The sequence below is a fragment of the Gymnogyps californianus genome, chromosome 2 (genome assembly GCF_018139145.2).
Source record: "Gymnogyps californianus isolate 813 chromosome 2, ASM1813914v2, whole genome shotgun sequence".
Classification (NCBI taxonomy): Eukaryota; Metazoa; Chordata; class Aves; order Accipitriformes; family Cathartidae; genus Gymnogyps; species Gymnogyps californianus.
Window position 1 is genome coordinate 73456084 of NC_059472.1, and position 27615 is coordinate 73483698.

General features: G+C 39.1%; 1 protein-coding gene across 3 annotated transcripts in view; it reads right to left on the bottom strand.

Moving 5' to 3' along the window:
• FHOD3 (formin homology 2 domain containing 3) overlaps positions 1-27615 on the bottom strand; it is a 413671-nt gene that overhangs the window by 341807 nt on the left and 44249 nt on the right. For all 3 annotated transcript variants that reach the window (XM_050891468.1, XM_050891470.1, XM_050891469.1), the window contains exon 3: positions 12332-12396. In XM_050891468.1, coding sequence (XP_050747425.1) covers positions 12332-12396 — 65 coding nt within the window. The remainder of the gene's footprint in view (positions 1-12331; positions 12397-27615) is intronic.

Genomic DNA, 27615 nt, shown 5'->3' on the forward strand with positions numbered 1-27615 from the left:
CTGGAAACGGTACCTGGCACCCCAAGGTAACTGGCAGCTAGTCAAAAAGGTACTGCCAGCTCATGGACGGTCCTCTAGGTCCTGTTAGTTGACACCAAATTATATGTATTTTACTGGCTTTAAAACTAAAAGATTCAACTTCATAGCTGTCAGGTTAGGAAAACTCCCTCTAAAGTCCTAGTAAAGATATTTAAATGACTGAATGTTGACTAAGGAGCCCGAAACATGCAATGTACAGAACAGAAAGCCACACACAACACCTGAAGTACAGATACACAATATAAAACAGCAAGACCATGGTGACAGTAATGCGCAGACCACTAACCTCGGAGTGAAAATCCAGGAGACCCAGTCACTGCTACCATAGTGCCCCCACAGTGTGTTGTCCAGGGTAACCATGGGTGCTTCTGCACTCATCACTTGTACTAACCTTTGGACAAAAGCACAGCGTGTGCTCACATCCAGGGCTTTAGGGAGCTGTTCAGAGCATCCTTGTGGCTCCCCTTTCCCAGGGTACACCACCCCTGAGAATATTACAGTAGTACCTGGCTATTCCGGCAAAGATATAGGAAGGATTTCATTTCCTCACCCAACTCTCTTTGGATCTCAAATATTTTTAATATACTAAGAATTTTAATATGTCAGGATTAATTATAAATTAATCAATATATTTTAATATACTATTGTTGACATGAACAACATATGACAGAAGTCCTTTGTGAGAGTTTTAACAAAGGTTTTCAGGTTAGTTACATATGATGCTGGACCTTTCATGCAAACATATCCACGTTTTCTACAGCAAGTTTTTCCTCAGTGCAACACCAAACATTTCAGCATGACAGCAAAAGAAAAAAAGTAGGGAAGCCTCCTGATGTGTTTCCAATGCAGTTACAGGGACCACTCATGCATGCTCCTCTAAGCAGCAAGACGCAGAAAAGCAATGACAGCTAGCCACCGTCTTGCTGGCATCGTCACCATCCTCCCCTGCCTGGAACAGCTCGTCTGGCCCCCACACCCTGCAGAATAAGCTCTACTGCTAAAAGGGCTGAGGAAAACCCCAGCCCTCAGGCACGGGTGAGATCAATCCCAGGCCTCCTCCCGTGCCCAACCTGCCGAGAAGCTTTCCACGCTCTCAGCTGTCCTTGTTTCACACGAAGTCAAGCAGTAAGCAAATCTCTCCAGTGGCATTTGATGCTGAACAGGTTCTTAAACGGCCAGCGAACCTAAATTTAGGATTATGGAAGAAGTAAGGAACACATCCAACATTTATATTTTCCTCCTCAGCACAGCAACAAGTTAACCTCATATGCCAGTTTTAGATGTTCTGAAGTTATAACTGGCCCTTAGAGCTGAAGTGTAATCCTTGTCAACAGCCACAGGGAGAAATAAACCCACAGAAACAGGTTTTAATTTATTTTTTTAAAGCACACAGTTTACCAACACACTCCATGTTTTAATAGTAAGACCAGAGCTAAATATTTAACGTCTGAAAGGTTAAAAGAAACCTGATATATAACTTCATACATACCAGACTCATCTCAAACTGCTAAATATTAATTGACATGGCTTATGACATCCTACCACTTACAATAGCATGCTGCTCAGCCACAGTAACTTCTGCTGGGGTTTTAAATTAAGAGGTTATAACTTTATCTCTTTGGAGCCTAAATTTTTATGTGCCTTGTTGAGTCTTAAGCAGGAAAAAAGAGACTTAAAGGAGCTGTTATTATTAAAATACAGATGCTGTACATAAAAAAAAACAACCAAAAAACCCCAAAACCCCAAGAAAAATCCAGAAAAGGGCAGCTCAGGATTACATCTGAAGTAACACCTGAAGACATGAAAAGCTGTGAAATAAAAGAAGCCTTCCATACTACATAATATTTAATAATGCTTATGATATCACCAATTAAATATTCCAAAAATCCCACCTCTCTCTCCCTTTTCCAGACAGAGGGACCATGATGTCCTCAATTTCATCAAGCTCATACAAGTACAAAACCATAACAACAACGAGTGGTTGGATTCCTCCACCACTGATGGCCACATCTGACCATGGCATGGTCTGAGCCCAAGACAAGCATTTTATCTAAATGCTTCCAAAGGTACTGTCACAATATTTTGCATTATAGTACACATTTTCTTCTTGACACTGGGTGGATTTGGTGGATACTTCACTTAAAAAGTCTTACAGAAGACAACATATGTTACATCAGGGAACTGTGCCACCTATTTAAATAAAGCTCCTCAGTCTTTAGAGTATTTCTTTCAAGAAATAAATAAATAGAGAGGCACCCTATTTACAAATTAAATCATCTTAATTTCTACAGAAATAAAAGCAGCTGGACGTGAAAAAGATGAAAAGGACATAAATGAGGGGAATAGGATAGCTGAAGGCAAGGAAAGAACATTACACATTATTTGAATGCCACAATGAAAACTCGACAACAGAGAGCAACTATTTCTTGACTGTTGAATTATGAGATAGTGCATTTAACATTAGATATCATAGTGAAAAAAGTTAATAATCCAGATGAAAAAAATCAGTTCAACAGTGTTATGAAACCACATGTATTTTATATCCCCTTCCACTGTAAGATCTTGAGATGGTAACAAAACTTAACCCTCCTTTCAGTACGTATAAGGACTGAAACAACATAGCCCTGGTCTAAAAAGATGACACCCATATACTTGGCCTTGCAGTGAGCTCACAAAAAGTTAGCAAGTGGCATCTGTCTGAAGCATCATTGACCGTGAGTTTGCACATTTTGCTTGCCATTTTTAAAGGTAAGCAGACCGATAATGTTCAAACATGCATCTCCTGACCTTGTGTTTTAATGACATGCATACATTCTCTTTTTTAAGCTAATAGGAAATAAATCATCATAAGGCATACCCAAGTATACATTCATCTGTGGTATGTGATAGTTAAGTAACAGATCAAAACTGTCCAGAGAGCAGAAGTCAGACATGCAATGAATGAAAAAACCCCACCATACAGGAGAGAATACAGTGAGGAAATGTTTCTCTATTTATTCCACAGCAACTCCTTCAGTAATTGACTGGAGGGGAAAAAAAAAATCAGCCCAGACATTCTCTAGACATGTAGAGATTTTTGTTTAGTATTTGTTAGTATTAAACAAGGTATACAAATTTTGCCTTATGCTAAAACTCTACCCTTTTGCAGGGCTTCCACTCAAAAGCATCACATGTACTGGATTCATTCTGAAAAGAGAAGCCTCCTTTCCATAGTAGCACAATTCCTTGCTTTATGAAGTAACACCACTTCTGCTCTTTGATTACACTAGAAGTACGTTATAGAAAAATAAACATCACTAATCCAGTTTTCTATACCCAAAAATTCTGGGAAGCGAGAGCCACAACTTGCATTGCAGCCAGTTCCAGGATCTTAATGCAGCTCCTTAAATTTCAGCAAATCCAGAGCTAAAATCTACAGCTGAGCAAGATGAGAAATGCAACATTTCTAAACACAAAAACTAGTAGACAAAAGCTAGTAGACAAAAACTATATATTTAATGTTAATGCAGTCTTTAGTATACATGCTTAGAGACTGTTGGGAAATCAAAGCAAATTTTATCCATGCATCTTAGAACACCTCAGGGAGGTAGGAACTATATTTACCCTAATTCCACTTAAGCAAAATCAGCATCTCCCCACCTTCCTTACAAACAAGGCTAAATCAGTGGCAGGGTTCAGAATGACATCCCAAAGAAATACCAACATTTCCTATTCCAAATCCACAGCTTTTAAGTAGCAGCTCCTAATTTCTTTTCCATAGTTTAGGTGCTTAATTTTTCTTTTACTCTAAGAGGTTTTGCAGGGTAAAGCTTAAAACAGGCCTGAGTTGTGCATGGTGTCAAGAGAACTAATCTGAACCCAATTAATTTGTTTGGTTTATATCTTCTGTATAGAACAGGTTTAGATAGAGGCAGGAAACAAGTCATTCTGTTCTTTTCTGAGTGTAACGCTAATTTATTTGAAAATATTTAATATGAACTTGACTTTTTCCCCCCCTAGTTAAGGGCTTGAACATGCTGTGCTTCAGTCTACAGCAAAATGAGTTCAACATATGAGTAAGAACTGCTTTGTCTGTCAATACAAAGATCTATAAAGTAAGTGGAAATTGCAAATAGCTAAAAAAGGAAACTACATGAAAACTAACAACAGCTATTGATGTAAGAGGTTGCATGAAATCTGTTATTTTCCTTTTAAGGAAACTACACAAACTCCTACACTTAATGAAATTTAGGATACCCCCTTGAAAATTTGGGGACTGTTATGATGAAGTAAAAGCAAGTTTGTCACATTCATAGCTAGCTATACAGCAGTAATGATTTCTATAGATTTCTACCTTAGCAGGATGACTACAGCCACCCCTCAGCAAGCCACGCAAGTCCCAGCCAAGTGACCTGAGAGTCACAAGCTGTGATTTGGGAGAGACTGACACCCGGACAATCCCCAAGGTGAGAGAAAGGCCGCATCAAGTATAAGCAATGCTGAAGGGAAGGTTTGCACCTCAACATGGACCTGCAAAATCCCAGTTACGCAGCATCATCAGTAGCAGAACAAGCTAATGAGGTTGCCTTGCCTTGATCATGGAGTTTTGCAGCTCTGAAACTGATGTGGTTCTTCTCCAAATCCCCCCTGCCCGCTGCACAGGCAGAGAGACTTCTTGAAGCGTTTAACCACAAAGAGTTCCCACAGGTCACGGAGGACCAGCCTCGGCAACATCTCCTCTAGAACGGCAACATCAACATCTAGAGACAGTTCCTAGACTGCGCTCATTTATTTATTAAGTATTTCTCAAAAATCTAACTGAAGAACATGGAAGTCGTTCAAAAATGTCTACATCATCTATTGAAATAATCAATTATCTGCTTTTCTTAAGACAAACACACAAACAACACCCACAAAACAAACAAAAAAAAAACCCCAACCCAACCAAATCCACAAAGACCTCATCATAGTAGATACTACTGTTGTTACCAGTTATTTCCAGAGGGGTCCATTATGAGCAGTTACAAACAGTTTAAAATGTTACAAAATTCTTCTCACTCATGTCAGAGGTTAAATTTACAGTGTCTGTCTCTCTTTAGATTACAAAAAGGTGGTAAATCTAGCCCTAACAATAGCAACATGACTCTTTTAGACATGAAATTTTAGAAACTGCAATTGCAGTATACTCCAGTAATTTCAAGTTAATTCGCTAATTAACTTAGTCCTCCTTTTTTGTGACATTTTATTCATCAGCAGATGTACAGTACTTTCAAAGCACTGGGCGGATGGTAATATGCAAAGAATAAAAGCATTATTGCATTTTGTTAGAATTTTTTAATCTTCAAAAAGACACATTTAAACTGCATGAAAAAATCCACTTGAAAAAAATCCACATATCAGTAATATGGTACTTCATATTTCATTTAAAAAAAAAATATATGAAACAAGTCTAAACGGGCTTGTGTTGGGGAGTGGGAAGCAAAGTATCATACTACTTATTTTCCTTCCTGGCTTTATGAGGAGGTGGTTTCCTTTAAGGTCCTATTGAAGACGATTGAGGATTTTTGTTTGTTTAGAAATAAGCTTTGTTTTAAATCTCGCTACATTTTAAGAGTCAAAAGTAGATTCCTTCTCCCTTGCAAATTTTTGCACATTGTAAGAAAAGGGAATTATTATGGAAGTCTAAGTTGTCAGGGGGAAAAAAAAAAGTCAGAAAGAGGATATCCCAATTCAAAGACATTTCACTCGATTTCTGCAGTACTTCCCAGTGCAAGTTGAGTCAGATAAGCTTTCACATTTTAACACAAAGCTTCCCAAGACAAGAAAAGCATCCCACTAGCCCGCTCCACAGCAGTCCTTTCAAACCTGGAACAAGCCCCTTTAAAGCAGGAATCCACCACTTTAAAGCAACAACCCACTGCTAATGGAGGCTTTATCTGCTCTACAGCTTCTTGGTTCTTCTTGCTGCAAAGCCTATTTTAACGATTATAATTTAAATGAAATATGCAGAGACAAATCTTGGAAATTTCCCTGCTTTGTCTCAAACACCTTCTGAAATCCCACAGGACCAGCCCAGAGGTTTCTCAGTGAGATCACGGAAGGCAAATCACAGGGTATGGGGAAGTACCGCTGTTCATCCCCACAAAGGAGGCTGACTAAAAGCATGCACAAGGAGTACAAAAAAAGTCTAACATTTCAGTTTAAAGAGGTGTACATTTTTAGAGCAAAACCACAAGTTATTTACACAGATAGATTTTCACAAAGCAATCTGATCTGGGAACCAGGGGATTTTACTTAGAGCATCTGTGTTCCACATTCTCAGGAAAGAAAATTTAAATAATCCTGAAAAGCTGAAAAAGGTATTTTTGTCATACCCTTTACAGCTATTTCATGTTTCACTCAAATGGAAAGAGAGCTGAACCAGATATCTCCAATCACATCTGGAAGCAGGCCCCAGTACTGTGTGCACTGTCTTAACTAGAACTGAAATTATTCTATTAAAAAAAGCCTAACCCTTAAAAAAAAAAATCCCCCCAAGCTCCAGCATTCTTTTTCACATTTTTTCAATTTGTGTGATGTCAGTTTACATCTAATAAACATGTTGTTTATTATCTTCATTTAAGCCAGGACTTTTACCATGTTACAGCAAGAGTCATAGGAAGCATATCATGATTACAAATCCATAATGCATGCAGGATCCCTGTGCAGCACCATTAAATCCATTAATCACTGTCTTTTCTGTCCCAATTATGCTAAGAAGATATTTGATAAAGCAATTTCAACTCACCTCTCTCTCCCTCCTGTTACCATCAGTGCAAAGAAGGCAAAACCACAGCGCTTCCGACAAATTCTCAAGGCACCTCTTTTGTTCCGTTTAAATTAAATCCGAATTGGTTGCACATTTTGCTGAACTGCTAATGCTCTCCATATGTTCCCTCTCTCAAACTGAAAATGCTTTCTATTAGGAATGCCTAACACTGAACAGAAAACTGTAAAATGCCGTTCAAACAACCCAAAGTACCTCTCTTCCTTGAGACTTTCATTGGAACATATTAATCACTGCTTGCCCAAATGAAGAGCTCATAGTGCCACAATTAAGCTTCCTTTAGGAAAGATTTTTAATTAGACTCTTAGTGTAAGGGAGTTTCTAAATACCAAAAGAAAGCTGTTTATTTTAAATTCAATAAGATATTACCTTTTAAAAAAAAAAAAAGAAATCAGAAAGATTTAAAGTATGAACTAGAGGAGCTTTACAGTGTCCATGGCTACGAGAACTCTACTCCAGCACTCAGCACACTGCAAATACACATATGCCAGACAGATGCAATACGATAATGATATTTGTAGGGAGAAGCATCTCAAGTGAGACAGTACCAATAACATGGGTTGTAGGCACAAGCTTAACTCCGCCCTCAGAGAATGAAATACAACACGGTTTCACACATCCCCTTAACCAGAATCGCACTGGCTTTTCTACACTTGGATACTATACTCATAAGAGAAACAACATTTTTTTTCCCCACTTCTGTCCGCATATCTTAACTTCTCTGCAACAAAGTGCCAGATACAGTTATAGACTCGAGACATGACTTTGTCTTCATGAAAGCATTGTGGTTCCACTGTGGAGGAACTTGCATCTCAAGCACCTGGAGGGACAGGTCCTACCAGAAGGTTCAACAGATGCATAAATAGTTGTAGAACCTAATCATATCTGCTGTAATACATGCAACAAGTCCACATAATGGATAACAGAAGGGAAAACTGTACATGGAAAAAAGGGCTAGCTGCATACTTCAGCCATTACAGGACAAATAGAAACAGCTGGCTTCTTCTAGCCTCCCAGTTACAACTAGCTTACAGCTTCCCTCAGGTATCCCAGAACAAAAGGAGCTCAAGATGATATTTATGGCTACATTTCGTAAAAGATATCAAGAGTGAGAGGCTGTCAAAAAGACAATCCAAAGAGCTGTGTGGAAAGGCTGGGTTATTGGTGCTAACACTGCTGGTTAAAGCAGATGCCCTAGTAACAGGGGCTAAAAACAGCCGCCGTGCAGCATGGCAGCTATTGTGTCAACGTACTTGGGAATAATCCACTGCTGAGCACCCATGGAAGGATGGGGAAGGGTGAGCACACTGTAGATCACTTAAAGCACTGTGCTCTGGTAAATCTGCAACTGCCCATGCGCAAAAGCTAATAGAACGGGATTATAAAATGGTTGTAACATCTAATAATGAAGCTATATTATACATTTAGCAAGACTCTTGCAATAGTATACTTGCACACTGTTTAGGGACCTCGCTGGATCAAGCTATGAAACATGACACACACAAATATCTTTGCAAATTATTTTTAATCTATAGACAGATAAAAGAAAGACTTTGCATAAATACAGGAAGGAGCTATAACCATACAAAAACATAATTTTGTAATGCAAAAACATTTTAAATAACCAATTGAGGGTTGGGGGGCTTGGGGGTGTGTTTTTGTTTTTTTTTAAATAATAAACTGACACAAAGGAGAAGTAAAATTTGAAATACACCTTCCAAGCTACAGTACTCTGAGCAATCCCAGGCCAATACATGTATTCAGAATTACATCAATTTTTGTTATTTGCTTTTTGTTATATTATCTTCCTGTATTACCTTGTATTAACACCTGAAGCTTATGTCAAACTTCTTTTGGCAGAATCATTCCAAGTCATTGTTACAGGTCCCTGTCCAAACCTCATTCTCAGTATTGAGGGCAACACTCTTCATTCCCCATCACAGGCATAAGCATTTTAAAAGAGCACATGGGACTCTCTTGGGCTAGATACTGTGTCCAGATACGTAAGAGTAAATGGTGCCTTTTCTCTGAGAGACCACCTCAGATTTTGAGAGAAAACTACCAAGAAGCAACGAACAGACAAATGAAGCAGCAGCCGCAAACAGAGCTGTCAAAGCAAGGACATAATAAATAAACCAAGTCACTCTCCAGGAAGAGCGGAGCTTTTAAATATCTTTAAAACTTCACTGTCAAAGAATTGCTCTGACTAAAACCTTCCATTTAGTTTCAGGGGCTAAAGTTTTTGGCACCGTTGGTGTTCGCCCTGTAAAGCTACATCCTCATTTACTTTGGACTTTATCAAGGCTTCAGCTTGAGCCCTGTAATTGTTAAATGCATACAAATTAAAATTACGTTAAGACACAACTAAATACAAACAAGGAAAGTCATACAGCTGCCAAAAATACCAGAAAGACTTTTCCCACAGGGTATTAACTCATAATAAATCTAATTTGAATAAAAGGTCAAATTTGACAGATTGTGGAAAAAAACAATTGACATTGTGATTTAAGGATTGATCTTCCTCCACTAAGGTCTTTTAACATCAACAAGTACAAAAGTACATCCATAATTTTCAATTAGTTATGTTCTATGAACAAAACTGGTTTCAGCAACAGTCTTTTGATATAAAAAAAATTGTAAATATTGCAGTTCGTATTAACGCCACTTAAATTTTATTTTTTAAATCACCTTTTAATTTGTCCTGACAATTTAATCAGGATCAAGCCAAAATGGGAAGAGAAGTAGAGTGACATTTAAAAGAAAATTTGTTCCTCCATGCTGAAAGGCCTTAGTGTGAACATAAGGCAAGAACGCAAATTGAGAGGAAAAAAAAAAAAGGAAGCATTAATATGTTAAATTGAGTGAGATGCTTAAGAGTGACTGGTACGCAATAGGACAGAAAATACCACTCACTAACAACTTCCGCACTCAAGTTAAGCTTTATTCCTTCCCTGCCCTGCTTAAAACCAAAAAAACCCACCCCACTTGACATGGGACTTGCTAAAGCTTCCCAAGTCTCATAAAATATTGGCCTGTAGTCAATACATCCTCTGACACTAAAGCCCAATGAATTCCCCAGAGATTTGAAGTCACTAACGATGGAAAACTTTTTATCTGGACATCTGAACATAAACACTTGTGTATTTCCCACAATTTAAAAGTACAACGTTAGGGAGAAGAAAAAAAAATATTGGTCCAACTTCCAAATGGAAGAGTTTATGACAGGAAAGCTATTTCTTTACACCTCTCAGCTCTTCAGAGGAAAGTAAAATCTTGAATGCAAGGATGACAGGAGGTTCTGTGTCAAGGGCACTACAGAAAAAACCACATCATCTCAGAAAGCAGTCCTAGCTACCTACTGGGGACTTTGCAGAGTCAGTAACATTGCTAACCACAATGCTTTCCAAGGATATTGTGAAGACGGAAAGAAAACAGCCAAAGCAAGACGGTTTTATTCCCCATAACACCATCTCAGATTGCTCGAGCTCCTGGCTTCTACTTCAAATATGTAACTCATCTTTTAACCTCTAAACCTAATGCTTATATTTCAAAAAAGACGTTACCAGGCAGCTGATGTGAAAGTACGCGCAAGACGAAGAAAAGTATCCGCTGTGCCAGTGAAACAACCCTCCTATTCTGTGACAGGTTTAACTGCCAGGCACAAATCACCAAACAAGGCCAGTACTAAGAACTGCAGTGTCCCCGACTCTTTGAAACTTTCCCATACCAAAAAATAAAACACATTTGATATGTAGAAATGAAAAAGAAAAGAGAGAACAAACTACATTACATCAAGCTATGGGTTGAAACAAAACTTACCCTAAAAATCTAAACTTCAGCAGGGGGGCTGGAAACTAGAACCAGATCTTGCGTTTGGCTTTTCTGCCTATAACAAACCAAGCCAAAAGTCTATATCCAAACACATTTCTGCTCTAGGAGTTTGAAATCTGGACTCAAGTTTTGCAGCCTAACTTCCTCTGTACTCACCGCTGAATGCATCACTGCTGCCAGAGAGTAACAGCACCTGACAAAGGAATGCACTTTCATACAGAAACAATTAAAATACATGCACAGTAATACGCCTGATTGCCCACAGCGAGCTTGAATGCAAACAGATAACAACAAAGCAACCACACATAGAAGCTCAGAACCTGGTGTGCTCCAATTCCTCGATGGCTGCACTTTGGACAAAAATTTTTACACGAAAATCGTTTTTATAAAACCTCAATCCAGGAAACATATGAAATCTTGTCTTGCTGCACTGGTCTGTTTTGCCAAATATATTCCCAGACCTAACAAGAACAAGCTTCTCCAAGCTGTTCTTAATTTCATTCACATTTATAAAATCAGCCTAGACTTTGCAGCATCTCTGTTTCTCCTCTAATACTTAACGCATAGGCTTGCTCTACTGTACTTCCTCAAGTCAATGGTAGTAGAGGAGAATCTGTTCCTGCATGATGCAGCCTAGAGATCTCTCTCAACGGGAGGTATTCGAGGAATTCTGTAGGTTGCTTATGCTCAGCTGAAATTCCCAGAAAGGCCGTTTCATAACACGTCCTGGGGGCAGGGGAAAGAAGTTTAGTTGTATTTAAAGCCTGAATCCTCTGACAGCAGTAGCACTGTGGAAATAATTCAAAACTTTGACTTTCTCCTCCTCCTTTTAAGGAAAATATCTATATTTCAATGCTTCAGCTATGATCTCTTGAAGCAAGACCAACAACAAGCTAAACATATTAGGGTGCTGAATCTACTACGGAGAAGTTGAAAACAAGACAGGCAACTGTGGCACATACATATAGGATTAATTTTTATTTTTTTTAAACCAGCCACCCATAACATCTATCACAAAATCACCAGAACAGGAGCATTAGCTTTGCCACTAACACTCAGTGAAACACTCTGCTCTGCAGAACGCTGGAGAACATATTAACGCTATCACAGCACATCAGCCTCCATTTATGCAACCTTAAAGCTCTTATGACACGCACATTATGACTTTCATTAGACTTTTCCTCGTGACAGCATTGTTTTAACAAGGGTTTTTAAGACACTGACACTGTGATAATGACAAATATGTGGCCAAGATCTGCAAGATGTGAAGTAATAAACATTACATGCTATTAAAATGCAGTAGTTAGCTGTCAGACAACAATTCTTCAGATCCCCTTCCCAATTCAGAACACAGCCTTCTTCAGGCACACACAAAGGCTGTGGCAAGACAGACAATCCAAGATTCTCCAGAGCACCCCCAACCATCACACTTCACTGTCAAATGCTATACTTCTCTGGGCTGTTTAACGTACTTTAAGGGTAATGTAACTAATACATCCTAACTTTAGCATGCAACAAACAGAACAAAGAAATCAATTTATTGGCCATTATCCTCAACTTGGAACACAGCAAGTCTGATTCATACTCCCCAGATTTGCTTCTCAGAGATCGATTCTGTTTATTTGTTCTCTTTCAGGCATGTGGAACTTCACTTACCAATGCAGGCATGGACTCTCACCGACAGCTGGGTCCTCAGAATTATACTGTGCTTCTTGCCCCTCCTAAAAAAAGAGGAGAAGAAAAATACATAAAGGTGTAGGGAGGAGGTAGAGGAGTTGGGAATGAAGGAGTGAAGTTGAGCCTAGGAAAAAAGGGTGAGGGGTAAGAGAAGGTATTATAAGTTATGTCTTTGTTACTCATCATCCAACTATTTTAATTGACAATAAATTAATTTTCCCACAAGTCAAGCCTGTTTTGCCTACAAAAGTAATTGGTAAGTGACCTCCCCATCTTTATCTCAATCAACCAGTTTTTTAACTTATTTTTCCTCCTTTCTGTTGAGGACAGGGAGCAAGAGAGCAGCTGGGTGGGCATCTGGCAGCTGGCCAAGGTCAACCCACCACAATGACTCTCTAGAAATCCATATTAGAGGAGTACCAAGTGATGACTGCACATTTTAATTTTCACAAAAATATTTTAAGCTAGGTATAGTTAAGCATTAAAAGAAAATGCAAGGTCAAACAAGAGGTTGCTTACACTTTCACAAGTCTGCTCACGTACCCTAATAGGTCTTTAAAGCACAAAGATAGATGTGTTTTTCATGCAAAGAGGCAAAACTGAGTCCTCCTTCGCTCTGGCTCTCAGTTCCATCCAGGTCTTAAACGGAATGACTCTATCTTAATCACATGCTACATTCCTCTTGTTTTTCAGACAAATTAGTATTAGCTGCATTTCTTCAGTCTGGACAAGAGCACTGTTCTTGATTTCTAGGTGCTACACCTGCAAACTGGCATCAGGACATGGCCAGCACCTTGCCTCTGCACCCAAACCTGCTTAGCTGATGGAAAGTGGGAGGGTAAGAAAAGCCAGATATCTTTTCCATTTGTACAGCAGCATATTCTCCCTCTTTTCTCTGAAACTAAAGATGCAATTCCTGGACAGGCGGCTCTAGGTGGCCCTGCTTGAGCAGGGAGGGCAGACCAGAGGACATCCAGAGGTCCCTTTCAACCACAGTCATTCTGTGAATTTATCGTGGGAAAACGTGCAAGAAGCAAAATTGTTTTTAGAACACAGATGCAGCTTAGTTTGTGTCATGCGAACCCTAGACCCACTTTCTATATAAAGGTTAGAGGCAAATTCAAAACCAGCACGGCCTTCCTCAGTTATACACTTTATGACTCTGCTGAGAGATTTCAGGGCCAAACCCTTCGCACAGACACCCAGCAGACTTTTCCACTGGCTGTAACTTAGTTAGAACAAACCCACTATTTTCCAGATAACAACAAAGGTTCTTCCCCACCTTATTGTTTTCCTGCCCACAGTTGTTTTGAAGAACAAAAATATTTTTCATTACTTTCAACAAAAAAAGAACACGTTACATCATCTGCCTGAAAAATTTGCCAGGGAAGGCAGGTCAGTGAAGTAGTGACAGATATTTTCAGAAAAATATTGTTCCCGGAAGAACATAGGAAAAAAAGCACATTAAGAAAATGAAAAAAGTGGTTAATGGGGAACTATGTACCTGCTAATAGAGGACTTAGTTCCAGTTTCAGAATGGCAACCTTTCTCTATAGATTAAAAAAAAATAATTAAAAATAATTTAAAAAAAAATCCAACTTTAAATGAAATTGCTCTTTAATGTGTCTGCTTGAACATCATTAGGACAAAGTGGGGAAAGTGTGAACCTTCTCTTCATACTTTTGAAGTGCCAAGAAGTAACATGCTATTCCCCCTCGAAGAGATGCCTGAGGTCTGGATTTTAAAGTTTCCTGGAGCAGTTCCAGGTTTAGGACTGACTCTCTGCCCACCTGAACTCCTCCTGCCGTTCTGGTTGGACACAGCCTTTGCCTGCACTCACATCCTGCGGATTTTTAACAGCTGCCGCTTCCCACAGGGATGCCAGAACTCCTCTGGAATATTTAATTTGCAAAGGTAGTGAGGAATCTTTGACAGGGTACCAAATTTAAAATACCAATACTAGCATTGCTCATTGATATATCACCTCACTTGCACAAGAGTCATTATATTCTTACTAGTGTACACTGTAATTCTTTGAAAGACAATAAAATAAAAGATTTCTAAACCTCTCCCCCTCCATTAGTACTTGAGACAAAAAGAAGAAATCTCTCCTATGGAAACAAAAGAGGAACAGCTCAGGGATTAGGGTCTCCATCTGGGACAAAAAAGGACCTATTTTTAATTTCCCTCTTGCCACAGCTTCCCTGCACAGTTGTGATCAAGTAAGGCCAGGCCACAGAGATGTCAATGTGCCATGTCAAAAAACAAACCTCAGCTACTCTGAGGGTGAGATTAGTTTCTCTTACACCTTATATCCCCCATCTGCAAAACAGGGACTGCGGCAGCTGCCCATCTCCTGCTTCTGTTAGGAGTCTGGTCTTGTTGAGCCCTTACACATTGCTGTTACTTAAGCACCGTAGTCTTTACAGGTCTACACAAGTGATTTTAAAGGGTATATAGATTAAAAAATAGTAGATGTAAAAATAGAGGACAGAAATAAACAGTTGTTTATTATTATTTTTTCAGAAGACAATCTACAGTAAAATATTTTAACTAGCTGTAAATGTTATCTTTCTCTCTGCATCAAACACTTCACCAGAAGATCACGTCTTCAAAAATGAGATGAAATGTAGCAAAGGCTTCTAATTAAATAGGTCTCCAAAAGCAAATTTGCTCCCCGCTCCCCCCCCCCCAATTGTTGACTTACAGCGAGGGGTTTCAAGTAGAAGAAAGCAAAATGTTTTTGCTACTGAAAGGAAAGCACAGCTGCTCTGCCTGCCGTGGCCTCACAGGTGGCCTGTTGCTCTGCAGGCTGCCCACGGGCGGTGGGAGCAAGCAGCCGACTTACTCGCGACCAGCCACCATTTCAGCACAGGAGGAGCACTGAGGCACTTCTACTCAGACCTTCACTGAGCAAGGAACACCAGCAGATTCACCCTTGGTTTTGCAAGCCCTGCCAACCTGCATCACCCATGGGTATGCCTTCCACTCTATGTTCTTCATATTATTTTTCTTCTCTGACCATTTTATGACCATATTTTTTGCTCTTCTGAGACTACAGCATGTGGGGGGAAGAAGAGAGGGGCTTAAAACTTTCAGATAAGCATCAGCTAGACATCCTCTATAGCACTGGAACAGCAGGAAAAGCAACATAATAATGGTATAGAGGAGTCAGTGCACATCTGACTATTAAAGCAAGTGCAAGATCCTTGGGCTCCATAGCCAGGCTGACTAGGAAAGAATAAAACCATACTGTAGTCTGAGCTGTGCAAAGCTGCCTGCGAAGACCTCTGTCAACGGCCATAGAACAGGAAGCAGGAGGAAAAGGAATATCCATTTTCAGATCTTGCTGTAAGGCTGGCAAATAAACAAACACACAGAAAAACAACAACAACAAAATCTTGTATGTCATTGCGTAGTACCTGCATATGAAATATATCCTGTGGAAGCACTTGGAACCTCTTTAGTTTGACATCCATGTGCTTATTCCAAGAAAGGATAAGAAAAATTAAAATGAGGACCAGAGTACTATTGGAGAGGAGGTCCCAGGGAGATAGGGCTGCTATCAAAAAGTGAAGACTAGAAAAAAGATCAAGAAGCCCAGAGCACTTTGAATTACAGGCACCTCAGAAAGATGCCCAGCCAAGAATCCAGTAAGCCACTAACTAGGCTGCCATTGCTCAGGTCAAGAAGCCTATTTCATGGGCCCTTTGGGTTATTTTTTTCAGCTCTTTTCCCCACCTGGTTTGCTTGGTTCTTTGTTTTTTCTTTTGGGAGGGCCAGGGGCATGAGCACCCAGGACTCTTGAGCAATTTTGCCAAGCCAATCTTACACTGCCAACCTTGCCATTTACTATACCCCCTGCCCTCCCCAACACCTGATTCAGTACAGAAAACTGCTTCTCTTGACCTCCCTTCCTTGATGGACTTGTTTGCCAAGCCTCACCCAGAGCAGTCTCATCTACAAGGGCACACAAGAGGCAAAAAAGACTATGAGATGTTGTGACCCTTCATATATGCTCCTCATTCCTCATATCACTGAGACCTCTGGAAATGGGAAATAACGTTACTAAATTCTTTGGGTTAGGTGTTCTCTTCCATGAAACTGTCTGCAACTGCCGAGCTGCAGTTGTACCCTTCCAGTTACTAGACAAGGAAAAAACAAATTAATGCAGCATGCAATCAACAGAACAGCTAACTGTTCCGTCTGATCTCAAGGATTTCAAGCTGCTGGAAATCTAAAGCACCCATCCTCAAAGGCAACGTCACACATTAAGGTCCCAAGACAGCTGTGCAGTTAAATTTCTCCTTCTATACACAGCCTCAAGCAGAACTACTCATAGGCTATTCATAAACTTCAAGGCATCATTTTTTGAGCAAGGAAAAATGCCCCCTTTTCAAATCCATGTAAGTGTGTAGCACCTTCATTTCCTGGTCCATAATTCATTTTACTGTTGATGGCTAGAAGTTTAGTAAAGAAAAGAGGAGGAGGGGGGAACCAGTTTACCCAATAGATACATTTCAAAAAAATAAAGAAAAAAACCCACAACCAGTACTCGGAAAAAAACCCAACATTAAATTTCGACAAATTTCTTCACAGAGCCAACTGAAACCTCATTGTCCAGAAACACTAACAAAGTCATTCAAAACTAAAGCGAGAAACTCAGTGAGGAAGTAGTTACTGGCAAAAGAAGAAATAGCGCAAGTCAGGAGAAGAACAAGTCAGTGATGCAGGAGGGAAGTTCTAGGAATTCGGCTGAGCCAGGAACAAAACAGCATGAGAAACAGGGACAAGTCCTCCTGGGCTTTAATTCCTTTACACTGAGCAAAAGGCTCTACCTGTAGTTTGGGGTGAATTTGCCATTCCAGGCACTACATTTACTGGAAAATTCCTACTAAGGGTCAAGGAAATTAGATGCAACACAGGTCAGAACTTTAAAACTTGCTCTCACTGCAGTTGAGTAGCTTTTCTTTTATGATCCTTTCATGATTATACCAAAAGTCCATCCACTGATTTGAAGCTAACATGAAGATTATTTTTAATATTATTCCTGTTGCTGTCTACAGTTCTTTATGTTAGTGTGTAGGCTCTCCTAATCAAAATCAAAAGCTCACTGAGGCTTTTGAGATAGACAAAGCAAACTTGATCCTTTTTCCAGAAAGCATCACTAACCAACAATAAATAGCAAAGGCAGGAGATAGAGAATCAAGAGACTATGTTTGCTGTAACAAATATATGTAATATGCATATATTACATATATAAACTAGTATCAGGTTTTTGCAAATAACGTAACAGTAAAGGTAGCATTATATACGAGATTTCAATGCCTGTTTATCTAAAACACTCATTTACCTTCCACCAAGACAGTGGCATGGTAGCCTGCTACTTTAGTGACCACTGAATTCCCTCAGTGTGAAGTTGTATTTCCCAGTATCTGCCATGAGATTTTATATAGCTTACATGTTTCTCATTGAAAACAATTTTCTTAGAGATGTTCTTGACATACCTTTATTCATTTAATAAGAGTAGTAATACTTCCACTGAGCAAGCATGAAGGATAGGAGTTTGAGATCTTCTAGTCAGAAGTAAAACTGTTTGCATTCCTTCCCCCCGCCCTCGCATAGGTAAGAAGTATGAAGAAAGAGTGGCCAGTGTTTTGGGTTTTTCCTCTCCAAGACTTAGCTTAGAAGACCATTTAAGCCAGTAATATAAAGCTCATCTCTTTCAGTTTCACAGATTATTGACTAGGAGCAGGCAGACTAATTTCCAATTCCTGGTATCACAGAGAGAGCATTAAGGGTGGAATTAGCCCTAGCATGCATACAGGAAAGCAAAAAAACCATACGGAATATGTAAAAAGCTGATGTCCCTGTAGAGAGATGGGGAAGGAAAAAGCCCAGTGCTCTCCAACCTGCAAATCCATACACAGATGGATCCGGAAAAGCTGGATACTATATCCAATACTTGACTTTCTAGGTACTGGTGTGGGATATATAGTAGAGGAACTTATTCCAAATCTTCAGCACATGTAAAGGTATGCTTTAAAGCCTCCCTGAGATGTGGCCGTTATGCCGAAATTCAACTATATGAACCATTGCCATCCTTGCCCCACACTACCCATAATTCCCATTTGCAATCTATCACATAACCCATCTTATTTCCAAACTCAGGACTCAGCTTTAATTTGTCAATGACTTAAATCCCAGAGATATCAAAAGGTACTTTAAACTACAAAAAAATATACAATAGTATATCACTTCTGGTTTAATTTCAGTTTGAAAATATCCGTAAAGAATCAGAATTATATAGGATATTTTATTATTGCAATGACTGGAAGCTAAAAACAATATTGATGACATTATGGTAGATACTTCCAGTTAATAATAAGCTTTTGCCACACTTTCTATCTATTTTTGACAGCAATGGAAGTGTTAGATTCCATCCCACCTCTGGAAGTCCCCTCTTTCTATTTCTGTGAAGCAGTTTTGTGGTAACAGTTTTGAAGACAAGCTGCAAGACAGCGTAAGGCATCCTGACTAGTTTCCATGTACATGTTATAGGGTTGTCCTATTACTCTTACATAATTCACTAAAAATTTCCAATTTAAATATACAAATGAGACATTTGTGTCACTTTTTAACAGCAGCTGGGTCTTGCGAAATGAAGAAACAGAATTGGACACCAGCTTGCCATGAAACGCAAAAGGTCTCACTCAGCTTCAGCACACATTGCACTACTGACAGTCACTTTTGGTTACATTGTCAATTGGATTCAATTCCTTTGGATGGCTTTGACTTTTCTCTGGAGTGACTATTCATACAGCAGAAGTTAGAAGTACTACACAAAATGCTAGAAGTGCTGTTTCCACAGATGCTCCCAAAACCCCTTCCCCACACTGCATAGTGCTCACTTTACCTAACTCCCACTAGCTGGATGAAGGACCATTTTAACCCCTCTGGGATCCAAAACTGAGCTCCTCTAACATCAAAAGTCCAATGTTCAGCTTATCAACCTATTTCAGCCTTCTAATTGCCTCTCTTTTACTTCAACATAAATTTCAGGGTCATAATCAACCAGACTTTTGAACTCCGGTGCTCCTGACATACACAAATCCTCCAAGATGACAAAATCAGAAAATGGAAAAATTGAGTAGAGACTGCTTTATTATTTCAGAACAGTAATTGTAAAGGGATAACCCAGATCAGTTTTGCTCAAGTTAGCAAAGAAAAAGGAAGCCTACATAATCAGCCATATTATTCCTCCCATCCTGAAAAATTAATCAACTAAAAATAAATTGCTAATGTCTTAAAGTAACATATAATGGGCATTATTATCATGGTATTCTTTAGTGTTTCAGCAGTCTGTAGGGTACAACGTATGCTGACTTCGCCAGCTCTCTGCTGAAATCTACAGGTCTGTGGTGATCTGCTGGAAGAACTGGACAGCAAGTAGTGCTCAGTCATCAGAATGAGAGTGAATGAACACAAAGACCTAAGAAATAAGCACCATTATAAGGCTTGTTGAGATTCAGACCCATTACAATTTAATACATTTATTCCCACTTTTCTAAAAATCCAATGCATGATGTTTCTCAATATAAACAATACCTTTTTTTGATAGTTCTCCAAGCTTCAACAGTGGTGCTATTTCCCTCTCTACCTCACCTCCCTAACAAAGAGCCCTGAAAATTTAGAGCAAGCTCTCTTCTACAAGTTCTGTTCTACAGTATCATCCCAACTATATACCTCATAACAGAGAAAATTCTCACACGCACAATTTTTATTATTTTCTCCCATTGGTCACATTGCCAACTTCTCCAGTCTACCAAAATCAATAGGATTCAAACCCCAGAAATTACAAAGATGAAAACTTACTACAGAGGCATTTAATGGGGTCTAGACATACTAGATTTCCCACACAGAAGCTAATTACAGTAAGACCAGTAACATGTAAAACACCAAAAATTATGCAATTCCCTGCTGAATGCTTTTGACTTATTCATGCTGCATGAATAACATTTTTGCAAAAGGAAGATCACCTCTGAAAACTGTTACATCCATGATTCCACACACACCAATTTAGTGGCAAGCACTTTAAAATCATAAATTCCAAAAAAAGGGGTAACTTTAAATCCATCCATGATTTCGTAGCTTCATGAACGACTGGCCAAATAGCATTAAAAAGCACGCCTGTGGGTGAGTTTGTCCTGATACCTGGGGAGGGGAGAGGGGGTGCCGTGGGATAGACAGGGCATTTGTGTTAAAAAAAAAAAAAGGTTCAAAAATATACTGTGGAAAGTTATTTCAAACAAACAGGCTTCATTTATTAAAAACAAAACCTAGGCATGTAACAAAACCTGTAATCTACCCTTAACTAAGGCTTGTAGTTTTCTTGGTATGACTTTTTAAAAAACAATACATGTTCTAGTGAGCGCAACTGGCTAGCATTTATAAACAAATGCCAAGAAGTATTTAATAGAGTTAATTTAAAAGCTGCAATTTAGCAGCAGTAGAGTAGGTAAATTTCACATATTGTGCTGACATCACGTTCTGTTTACATCCATGTTGATATCAGAATCATTATTGCTACTACATTAACTTCTAGTCTTTGGAGTTACCAAAATACAGAATGTTTTCTATATTCAACTTCTAATAAGTTAACGTAAATAAACACATGCCAACAGCTCACTGAGTGCCTGTCTTCTAGAATATAAATGCTTTATTTTCTCATTGTTTATGTACTATATTACAAATAGTTTCACTCAATTATACATTTCCAAGACTTAATTTATATGACATTTCAAAAATAGTACCTAGATTGGCTGTCTTAAATAGTTATTTGTTCCAAAGTAAAGCCTATGCTTGAGCCTAGCAATTCCTTGACCAGAAGAGAAATACTGAGAATGTTACGTTAGGGAGAAAAAACAAAGAAAGAAAGAAAACAGGAAACAAACAACTAGACCCCTCCCCCCCCGTTTTCCTCTTAATTTTTCAAGGAAATTTTGAAAGGAATTTTTAAGGTTGTCTATTTTATTAGGACACAGACATCCCTCCTCCTCAGATCTATACTAAAGTGTTGCTGGTATCAAAAATGGGATTTTTATGTAAATATCCAATTATGATTCATTGTCATTATTAGCAAGGAAGACCACAGTCACTTCCCTGTCAAAGTTCATCTTTGTAAGATAAGAGAAAGTATCAATTAACATACATTTTCTATTTCAATGTTTTCTTTCTTTCCTGATGAACCTTTCTTTCAGGATAGGCAGCCATTCAAACTTCCTAATATTTTGCTAAAGGCCTAGATATTTCAATTAAATAAATTCAGTTTCTTCTAAGACAAATCTCATGCTTCTGAAAACACATTATTTTATCATCTAAAACCAAGTAGAAATGTACTTTTCAAGCTTTCTTAATGATTACTTAATAAAAGATCACTAGATCGAAGGCATTAATTCTACAAAAGGTCGTGCTACACCCTTCTGGGCTCCTCCTGTTTACACAATATTTGACAACCATGGAAAAAGCCTCTGTTTTATAGCACAGCAGCAGATAAACTGCAAGGGTTTTAATAACAGTCTGTAGTAACATAGTTGGCTGTGAAGCAAACTTACTGTTCTTCATTATATTTGCTCAAAAAAACCCCTTGTAGCATAGACAGCTGAATCAACAGGTCAATCACAAGCAGAAGCAAAGCCTGGTGCTGTTAGAAGCTACGATTTTAATTCACAAACAACTTGGAGCTTTTCAATTAATGTAGATAAGAGAGAGTGTCTAAGCTCTACTCTTTGCTAGGGTCTGTACATTCTTCCATTTTTTAAATATTTAAAGAATATAGGAAAACTTAACCCCATGATGGCAAACTTTGATCTGAATCTTCCGTGAAGTGCTACACACATTCATACAGCTACACAGCAAATAAGTGAAATCCCCCAACTCTATGATCTATAATTTGGATTATACCACTAAACCAACTACACTGGTGTCTGGACTTTCATTAAGAGTGACGCATCTCGTTGGGGTAATTTTGTTTTAAAATAAATAAATGATAATAAACAATCATACCCTACCCTCACAGCAGTTTTAAAGTAGCATATTCCCACAACCCTCATTTCACTCTGTTCCAAGCAAGGATTTCATCCTTTAAGATTAGTGTTATCAGTCAGTTCTAGATAGGGATAATTCTCGAGGATAACTCAGAGAGAAAAATCATTTGCTGTGCTAGAAAGGACAATTACACAAAGCCTCTGAAAACTGGAGTAGTTTGTTTGTGCGTGTATGTGTTTTGGTTTTTAAACTAAGAGGTATCATTTCTTCCTTCAGATCCCAGCTGAGCTTCCAGCAAGACAGCCTAGACACGGTGGAAAACAAATTCTAAAAGTTTCAATTTAAAGAGGCAACAGCAGTAAAGGGATTCTAAGTCTGGACGGAGGTTCAGAGCATGGACTTTATCTTTCCCATTGCCCCGCTACACTGGGCTAACAGCACAGCTTACGTCCTTCTCATCCTGCTTCAGAGGAGCACTGTAAGGAACAATCGGCGCACAGTTGCAGCCTGCATATAACTTGTGAAACTCTACATAAAAACCTACATGTTAGATAAAGGTTTACCCTCCTCAGTTTCACCAAATCAGGCAAAATAAAGGTGAAATCAGATACTGGCAAACAGTATAGGCACCTTGCATTTTATTAGTGCAATTATTATTAGAAAGGAAGGTTTCCCACCCCCAGCCTTCAAACCCCCCCATAATCAGTCTTTCACACTGTTACTAGGTTCAATATCAGTAACTCACAGCAAGGCCAACTCTGAACCAGGTGGTTTCAGATCAGCCAGGCATCCATTTACCTTGTCCCAAGTCTGTGTTGAAATAATCAGATTGTATTTTCATCGTCCTTCATGACCACTAGCTAAGCAAATGCAACGGGTTACTGAATCAAGCTAAACTAACACCATGGGCTGTTACCTGTTTATCCCAAAGAGAGCATAGGCTGGATGAAAACTAACCTCAACTTAGTAACATTGAAAGTGTTTTCAGACTTGGCCAGCATTTAAAGCCAGCCTAACCTGACAACTTATCCTATAACAATTCTGCATCTACTTCTGCCTAATGTAACAGCCTAACCATTATTAAAACCTATCTAACACAGATGCTGCTCTTCATGGAAGGCTTTCAAAGCACACATGCGTAACACATGCTTCACATTTTGTTACAGCCTCTCATAGCACTCAGGTTTCTTGGTGGACCATCAACCTTCTCCAATAATCACATTCAGGTTTTTCCAAGAGAAGTAGCTTAATGAGAACAGTATCCAACAACAACTCCTAAGCTCAAGAAGGAGCCACTGACTCCCACGAGAGAAGCCTGGACAATAGCATGCCACCAGAAGCAAATGCGTGGCAACAGACAAGCTCTAAAGTGCATTATTTTTGCAACTAGCTTTCACATTTTCATTTCAGCACCTAGGCATTTCCATCTTCACTTGCACACACCTTTCAGGGAGTGGAAAATGCTTCTACAATGGGGTATTACCTCACAGTCAGTTGCTTCATAGTTTAAGGTACTCCACATCAGCAGTGGAAAACAAACTATTCCTTGTTGAATGCATAAGAGATGAAATTTTTGCCAGAGTTCAAGCACTTGAGTCTATCAGGTTTTCCCTGAAAAAGATCTGCAAGCCAGCACACACACAATAAGGAAAGTGTTTCTTAACCTGCTATTAATCAGACAGCATAAATCCTAGGCTTTGATTTCAATGCTGTTAAGATACGGTTTGACTGCAGTTTCAATATGATATGCTTCTCCATTCTACTGCAGATTTAAGAGATGCAAAAAAAATTCTGACACTTAAAAAAATGTTGTATAAAAGCCGAGACTTTTGAGACCGCGCAAGAGCACGCACATGCATGGAGAAAGGAATTAAGAATCTCTCTGAAAGTCACCTGAAAATCTTATCCAAACAAATAACCTTTTTGAAGTTCTTCACAGATCATCATCCAACGATCTGTCATGTTCAAGCTCACGTTATTCTCATTGAATAATGGAAACAACAGAGCTCAGGAAATAAATAATTAAAAAAACCCCATCTTTTACATGCTAAGATTCACCTCCAATACATTTCAAATGGATGACAGCGCTAGTAACCCTTTCTGGTACGTGACAGGCAGCAGGAGGCAAACACACACACTCATCTTCAAATGAAGTCAGTGGACTTTCCTTTCTTACCTCAGTTTTTCCATCTAAAAAGCTTAGCATGAAGTCAAAATGTGTCTGCATCCTGTTCTTGCAATACACTTGCAAGTCATCTAATTATTTAACATAGTTGTTTTATTCAGAGCATTCCTGGACCATAACACATTTACTAAAGAAACAATCATTTGACAGGAGTGGATAAAAATAAGTAAACAGACAGAGACTATTCAGATGCCTGTTCACTTTCCATTAAAAAAAATTAAAATAATTAAAACTTGAGTAATCCAGGTAGAAATAATCCCAACAGCATATTCCCTAAACAAAAAATAGGCAGCCAAAATCTTGCAGATTATTAGCGTAAGCAACAGCATGCAAAGGAACAAAGTATGCTGAGATTTGTACACGTTTTTCCCCTGTGGATTATTCCATTATTATTGTTCTGTGTTCGCCAACATGAATTTAACAATTAACTGCCTCATTCCCTACTAACAACCTATATACCACGCAAAAAGTTACATGCGAATGCCAATGAGAGGAAGAGCACCCTGGCTGACACACCCTTGCCCCTGTAACTGTGCAAATAAGGACTACACACAGACTGTCACTACGAGGTACTGCGTTTTTACATCCACCTACTCGTCCCAAGCACAATATTGACTAGGCAGAGTTTTCATCTTTCTTTTTCTTCCTCTTTTTAAATAGAAACCAAATAGGATGGAAGGAGACAGGGGAAGAAAATGAGAAACTCAAAAGGGTCAACATTCAAGGGATTCACCAAGTACGCATTATAAACCACATTAATAGTGCCTAATTATTTATTACTAATGCATTCTGAGCATATGTTGGTAAAGGTCTGGGTGGAGTCTTCTGTGTACCTCACCACAAGGCAATGATTTTTGCCAAAAGACAATGAATCACTTTCACACACTGTGAAATGCAGCAAGTTCAAATGGGGGAACATTTGTTCCATTTGTCCTTTTTAGTAGTTTCTGTGCAAGCAGACGTCAGAAGCTGGAAAATGAGAATCTCCTCCCCACCCTCTTCCCCTACTTTCTGAATCAATAATAATGCTGGTTATTTCTCAGTTGTTAATGGCTCAATTTCCACCCATTAAAACAATAACCTTCTAACAGCCCCTAAAATATTTGAGGGCTGACTGCTGCCTTTGCAGTCAGCAAGGGACCATTTTTCAAGAGCTGTCCTTATTCATAAACAAAGCTGTGTCCCTTCCCATCCCAAAAGCTCAACCCATATATAATTGTTTTCAGCAGGAAGTTTATCCTGTTGTTTTGTGAAACACTGATACCATGATCAGTTAACTCTCCATCTTATATTTTTGCATTAAGAAAACACAAACTTTATGACTTGGCAAATGGTGAAGAGATTTGCATTACAAGTGCTATTTTAACAATAATATTGCTTCTGGGTAAAACAGAAAAACAGAAGGCTCATTTCCTCATTTCTTGTCAACGTCACATCACGTTCTTCTGCAGAGATGACACATCACTTGACCAATGCTTTCCAATTCTCAGGTTATATATGTCCCGCTGCTGTCAGTAGCTCTCAAACTCTGGCTGCACATTCCTCCCAGGAATCTTTACACTGGGTAATATCTGGTCATGTCGTTTTGCTATCACCTGCACTTTGAAGTTCATGTTACATTACGATTTTCATTTTGCACTTGGAGAAACGGATGCCTTGAAATATCAGAATTTTTGGAAAAAAAAAATTATCAGAAGAACTGAGAACCTACAGGACAAGGCAAGGAGGAAACTAAAATAAATGAATCTCCCCCAGTTGGGTCACTTGATGCTTCCACCTCTTCAGGCAAAGGGTCCCTCTGGTGCTCCCAACCACACCGTGGGACCCACAGTTTTGGTTCCAGGAGAACAAAGTGCCAGACCAACTTCTAATGAAGTTCCATAGTTGCAGAGCAGAAGGAAACGGCACCTGCACAATCATTTTCATTCTCGAAGGCCCCTGCTACCTGACCTAACTCCAACTTGTAAGACCTTAAGGAAAAAACCCTATCTTCTATGATTTTCCAATTTAATTGGTGATACTAAAAAGATAACAACCTGAAGAAGAGATTACCCAAAGCGACACAGAACACATTTCAAAGCGATGTCCTACTGGTTTAATTGGCCAATTACGCTCTTTCTCAGGGTGTGATCAGTTTAACCAGACTCAGCAAGAACTATTTTAAAACTGTCCTACTTTGCAGTAGAACATGCATGTGTGTAAGTACATAAAAATAAATTCTACTTTGCATTGATCAACACACTTCTTTGGGTCTCCTTCTGCTTTTTGCAAGTTTTCCATTAGCATCATATTTGGCAAGGGCTCCTTCATAACTTGACATTCAAGTTCTACACTGCCCTCAGGACACTTATTTCTCCATATGAATTCCATTTAGGAAATGGGCTTTGCATTTATTGCTGGGCCATCAATGCTTTTGCTAGCGAGCACAATTACTGAGCAGTAAATGTGAAATAAATTACTGTTTTGCTGTACTGCTGTGGTCCTAATCCTGGCAGAAGTCACTAGTTTTCATGGCTTCATTACCGGAGATCGTGGGCTAGTCACAGATTTGCAGTGGTTTAAGCTGCTAGTTCACCACTGGAGGTTAAACTGAAGACACTTATTTTTATCAGAAGCGGATTATTACCTTAGTTTAGTCGGTGGTAAAAACAAAAACACACCACACACCAAGCGCATAGACAGATTAATTCCCATGGGATAAACAGAGTGTGAGCTTGCTTATACAAACCTACTTTGCCACAGGGTAGGAGCACGCACACGAATAGTTGCTGCGGAATAGGAAGTGTAGCAAGTTCACAGCTTTTACTAATTACCCAGCACAAACTCAGTCGGCTGCCCACACGCTCCAGGCAATTACGCAGCGATGCTACACCAGTTTGCAAGCTGCACCGACAGATGGTGGGTGTGCACGGTGCTGTTGTTCGAGGTTTGCATCCTCAAATTGATGGGTTTACTCACAACGGGAGTAGACTTCAGAGCAGTCCTACAGCGCTTTCTGGCAGCCCTACCTGAAGCCCCGCAGATGATCTGT